The sequence below is a fragment of the Apteryx rowi genome, unplaced genomic scaffold (genome assembly GCF_003343035.1).
Source record: "Apteryx rowi isolate R43461 unplaced genomic scaffold, aptRow1 scaffold_504, whole genome shotgun sequence".
NCBI lineage: Eukaryota > Metazoa > Chordata > Aves > Apterygiformes > Apterygidae > Apteryx > Apteryx rowi.
In genome coordinates this window covers 488697-494696 of record NW_020450766.1, presented here as the reverse complement: position 1 = coordinate 494696, position 6000 = coordinate 488697, and the positions used below count along the sequence as shown (strand labels likewise).

The window sequence follows — 6000 nt, the reverse complement described above, 5'->3', positions numbered from 1 at the left end:
CACCAACATAGGCTTCATCTGTTACATTCGTTGCTTGCATCTCAGCAGAGTATTGCTCAGAAATCTGCCTTTGTTAAATATGGCATTATACCACACTACCTCATTCCTAGTCATAAAACTTTCAGAAAATAGGAAAAACCTCTATACAAACCTGCAGTCTGTATTAAAGTATCATGTTTTATTTTTACACAAGGATCACCGTTCCCCTAGACTTCAATCAATTGTCATGGACCAAGTAACATGCCACAAACCACAGAAGCTACATTTTCAAATGGATGCTTTTATTGTTTAATCATGAATTGAATCAAGTATTGCAAAATAAACAGATTTTGTTCTTTTAAAAAATAACCAGACGAATATCATTTATAGCAAACTTGTTTCCTCATAGTCATACACAATATGAAATGGTTCAAGGAACAAGCGAAAAAGGAACACCTGACTAATTACTGTCAGTCTGTGTGTATGTATGTATGTATATATACACATTACACTATATCTGCACATATACTGGTGTGTGTATACTCACAGATATATATACACATATACACACAAACATATGTGCACATAGAGTACTGATTGAATTAATAGTCCATTAGAGAAATGTGGTTTAGCTCCAAATGAAGAATGAAGTATTCTGTGTTGAAATACAATGATACAGCAAGGCCTGTAGATAACAGGCCATCCTCTTTCCCTTGGTGAAAACCAAGATCTGTCTTTAGACTCATGGTCTATGTTTAAAATGAAAATGTGTGAAGTCATGGGGTACCTTTCAAAACTCACGGTATTAGTTCCATTCAGCTTGATCTCTGCCAGCATTGCATGGTCAAACACTGAACAGTGTTTTCATTTTGCTCACTACTGAAATCAGCTTCTAGATTTAATATTTCTGGCAAAACAGGAGGTACAGGGCTTTACTACACATACTGTGGTAACAATATACTCCTTTCCGTTAGGCAGAAACTTGGCAACAATCCTATATTAAAATTCCCTTCCTCCTGCACTTTTTTATCACAGCTTTGTATCAATCATTTCCTGTCAACTTGTTGTTATAATTTTCATGATATTTGAATCGCCTTCCAAACATTCTTGGCCAGACCACCTGACAATGTACATCAGGTTGTATTGGTAACATTGCGCTCAGTTATAAAATGTAATGTTTGGGGATTTGTTTACTTTTTCATTTTTGAGGGTGTCTATTTCTTTACCATCAGAGCTACAATAAACACTGCAGTATACTGTATGTATATATTTTCCCTTATTCATGTCACCTCTGGAAAGATTGGTGGCTCGTAGCTGTAAACCACTGAAAGCCGCCCCAGCGGGAAGCAATGGTTATAGTCAACATAGTGTCAGACTTTTCTCCATTTAATTCAGGAGTTAGCAGGGCATGTAAAGGGAAAACAATGGAACATGGAATTGCATTTATTTTCTATCAAAAAAAAAACCCTATAAGCATGTACATATTCATCATCTTGCTCATAAGCTTCTTCTATGTCATCATAAGGCAAACTGTAGTACATCTTTGTACCTGGAGAATCTGAATTTAGAAAATTTGAAGCTGAGCTTGGGACCACTTTATTTTGGTCCCATTAGTGAACAAAGTGCATTAAGGCATCCTTTACAAAGGATACCTACAGCAAGATTTTAAACCACTAAACAAACCTTTTCTCAGTGCTGATATTCAACTTATCCTCATTCTACACAGGCAGATTTTCACCCCCTGCGTACTAACTACAAAACACTGTAAGAAAACCATTCTTTTAAAGCTGTCATATAGCCTTCTACATTTCATATTTCTCAAGAATCTCCCCAAAAGATCATTTATACATAAATATTGGAGTAGTTACAAAGGGCTCCTATTCTGTATAAAGAGGAAAAAAATGCACCAAATTCAGTTTTGGGATAAAGTGGGTACAACCATACTGACTTAAGTGGCGTTCCACCCACCAACATCTGGATGAGTGTAGAGCTTACCTGTGCAGATTCCTACTGCTGCTGAAATTTTGTTATTTACTCCTTGTTCACAAAGAGAACTGTGCTCCCCCAAACAACACAAGACAATGATAAATATGAGTGAACTCCAGCTACAGTGTTTCTCCTTACAGCACTGGTAAACCAGATTTCCTTGCTTTGTTATAGATACTGCATAGTATACAACAATAAAACATTTGTATTTAATTTAAAATCCATGGTAAGTGACTCATGTCTCACTTCCTAGTTACTGGCTAGGCTTGCTGCATTGAACCTTGTAAAATCAGCAATAAGCATTCATATGTCTACCATCAGAACTGTGACATCTTCTATTACAATCAAACCTTAAACGGTACAGTGCTTTATCAAATTAGGCTACAGTCAGACCTTGGATTGGCTGCTCTCCTCCAGTGTTGCTGATTTTCAGAGATGATATGATCCTCAGTGATTCTAAAATGTTTCCCAAAGACAAAAGTGAAGCACTGGTAGATGGGAATGTTGCCATCAATAAAATAAATCACCAGATGATTTATCCACTCGCATTTCTAGGAGACATTTCACATGTTTTTTTATAAATAGAGAACATGCTGCCCTGTGAACAGAAGTAAATTAAACTTTCTCCTTTTGCTCTGTTGGCTAGCTCCACTTCCTTACTTGTATATTTTTGTTCTTTTTGGTCTGCACATTCCTATGTGCAAAGTAGAAATTAGGAGATGTTGCACACAGTAGGATTGGTAACGAGAGCAGTAATATTGACATGAATAAAATCTGCAGTATATGGACTTTTCCACTGCACAGTTTTCATCCTTCCAATTTTCTGCTTTTATCCATTGTAAAATAAAATGATGTAATGAGCTGATGAAACTTTAATGGATAGGGCCATCAACATGCAAAAACAAATCAGTTGTTTTTCAGGTATCCAAATCAGGCTTTCCCCTCGCTCTTTTTCTCTCTCTTTTTTTTTTTTTTTATAAATAATTTATAAACCTTCCTATAAGAGACTAAATACAAAACAAACCCAACAAAACCAACGGCAAAAGAAGTTCTAAGATATTATTAAAGCCACTTCTTGTCCTTCCGTACAAAGTACACAGTAAAGAGAGATTCTCCCATTTTCAGTTCTGGCCGGAAGCAATAGCAATGCCTGGGATGCCCTACAGTCCGCCAGCTGCAGGCAAGCTCCTGTGGCAGCCGCCTGGCAGCCCACTGCAAATGCATCATTCTACCTTCTGGCTTTTAGCAGTCATGCAAGCTGCTCGGAGGAGTCTAAGTGGTCAGGGATAGGCAAGCCAGTTATAATTGTCAAACACTTATTCCACACGGTGAATGTGGGGCACACAGGCTGTCCAAACGTAATGTCAAAAGTGTAAAGGTGTAGTGAGTTCAAAGCATCATAAAAGGCAAGGGAACCATTGTCATAGTCCAGCAAAATCCCTACCCGCCGGAGATGAGGCGCGGGCTCTATGGGAATTTCTTTGCTGTTGTGTCGCACCACCCATGTATTATTGCAGCGGCAAAGCACCCAAGAGGCAGAGTTCTTCCCAATCCACTCATGTTTTGGTGCTGACTTGTAGGAAATACCAATGGCATACCTGTAAAACAAACACAACTCAAGAAAACAAATGCTTCTTGCCATGCTCATCTGTCAATAAAGTTAAATGTTAGCCCAGGGGACTCACAGGAGTGCCTGAGCCTCTTATTTATGCTGATTAAGTTCTAATTAAGTGAGTTTTAATCATAATATCTGCACATATTTGTTTAATGTTTTTCACCATCTCTCTTTTGGGTCTGAGAGGTCAGAGAAACTATTGTCTCCTGCATTGTTTGTAGTTTGGCTGCTATGGCAATTTTTTGGAACATTTGTCTCTGGTATTCAAAAGAAAATTGCTGAGTACTGAGCAACTCAGAGTTTAAATCACTGGGCCTCACATTTCCACTTCCAAACAGATGAATACAGAGGAATTCATTGACTTTAAAATACATTGCTATCTGTCAGCTAAACTGATCTCTCATTGCTCCTTTAATATATGGCCCAGAAGAAGGAATGCAAGAGTAGACATCAAAGCACACATTAAAAAAAACGTTTTTGCCATTCCCAAATATGTTTTGCCAGATGTTGGTGTGGTTTTTAGATTCAAATGAGCATATTTTAGACTGGGTATTGGGCCAAGTGAAGCATTGTAGGTGAGGACATTTGCTCTGCAAACCATAATTTATGGCAAGATGTGCAGGGTAGGAGAATTGTGAAAATGTTCTCATTAATGGACATCCTGGCAAAAACCTGATTTCTCATATATAAAATAAATGTATACGTTCCTCACATTCTAGACATACTGCAGTGCTTGTTGGGCTTTCAATCTAACAGGGATTAACTTGCCATAAGTTACTCTATTTTTATTCCTCATAGTTGGCACAAGCAAACAACTTCTTGTTTGAGTGATAGGGCACACCAGAAGACCTTATTCATTTTCCATTCCATTTCCTTCCATCATAACTGCTACCTTTGAACCCCAAAGGATGACTTCTCTTCCACTGACCAAAGGGCCCCTGAAGTACCTGTATAACACGGAAGATCATTCAGGAATAAAGGAATGCAGTCCTTCATTTCCTGCCTCTTGTTTCATCCGCTGAGACATAGACCTGCAGCATTACTGCTCCCTGTTCCCTGCTCCCTCCCTAGAACCAGGTCTGATGTCCAGCCCTGTGAGACAGGATCATCAAAGTGTCCTCATATTCTTTTTTTTTCTTACTGAAGTTCACTAAGATCTTTCATGTTTGATAAAAAAAAATCTGTCACAAAGTTCACTTTGTGATATAAACAAGAAAAAACTTTCTTAGCTCTCCAATTCACTAAAAATGTAAGACATACTTTATAGTTCAAAAAACAATCAATCATCTACATTCATGGAAGAGAAATCCCTTGAAGGCTGTTAAATATAGACATACTCCATCCAGTCTGCGAAGTTCCAGAGCCACAACATACCGGAGGTTGGGAAAATATTCTGATAAAAATATGTAAAAGTATATGATTGTCCTGTTCTTGTACCATTCCCTAAGCCTCTGCTACTGGCCTCTGTCAGAGGCACCAGGATGGACCTCTGGTATGAACTGGTGGGTCTTTTCATATATTTTTATGTACATACCATGTACTCCCACTTATAACCACTTCCCAGTAATGACGTCCGCTGTCAATAAACACATTGCCAGCTACTCCATAGCTCCCTTGACTTGTGAACCGCTCAGGTGTGTGACTCTTTTTGGAGGATGTTTCATCACGTTCCACTGTCAAGTTATCATGAGACACTTTCAATTTTCTGTGAGCAGATTTGGGGTCCAGTTTAAATGGCTGGCCTAGATATGCACAAAGATGGCAAAAGAATAACTTAGTTTTAATTTTCAAAAGGATAGCGGATTAGAGAGCCTATAAGAAGCATACAAAATTACATAATCATATTAATCTCCTCCTCTGAAGCATTCTCAAGATAGACTAACCTATCCTGCTCCCAGCACTAGCTAGTTTGCATTGTCAGTTTACTGTCAGTCTCACTGTGTGCTAACTTCCCTGTGCTGATAATCCCTGAAAGGAGCCCTGCATAATCATCATGCCCATTATCTGTGACCTAGAAGTAACCTGAATACTCTAATTCTTGCATGTAATTGAAACCAATATACATGCTAATAAAGGTCTGAGGGTTGCTTTTTTCACAGCATATTAGATTTTACAATAAGTTACAATCTATTAATTCTCTAGGGATAAAACTCCATAATAACATCTTTATCATTGCTGCAAAACAGTATGATTTAAAATACCACAAAATGCATTTGAAAATGAGAATAAGCGCTAGCCTTGTCTGTTCATTCACTCATGGCTTTATTTATAACAAGCACAGTTAACAATTTGGGATCATTTTGGATGGACACCTACATGCTGCTATAGTGCTGGATACCATGCATTAAAAAGAAGGAAGTGAACTGTATCTTGGTCCAAATAATATGATTTAAAAACATTACTGAAGCTGTTGCTCTTGG

At 38.0% G+C, this 6000-nt stretch overlaps 1 protein-coding gene across 1 annotated transcript in view; it reads right to left on the bottom strand.

Moving 5' to 3' along the window:
- Positions 1–2966: 2966 nt before the first annotated feature.
- Positions 2967–6000, bottom strand: part of MID1 (midline 1) — a 101903-nt gene continuing 98869 nt past the window's right edge. Inside the window, exons 8-9 of the mRNA XM_026079915.1 lie at positions 5115–5322; positions 2967–3563 (exon numbers count right to left, since the gene is read on the bottom strand). Of these exons, the coding sequence (XP_025935700.1) occupies positions 3215–3563; positions 5115–5322 (557 nt within the window). The 3' untranslated portion in view covers positions 2967–3214. The remainder of the gene's footprint in view (positions 3564–5114; positions 5323–6000) is intronic.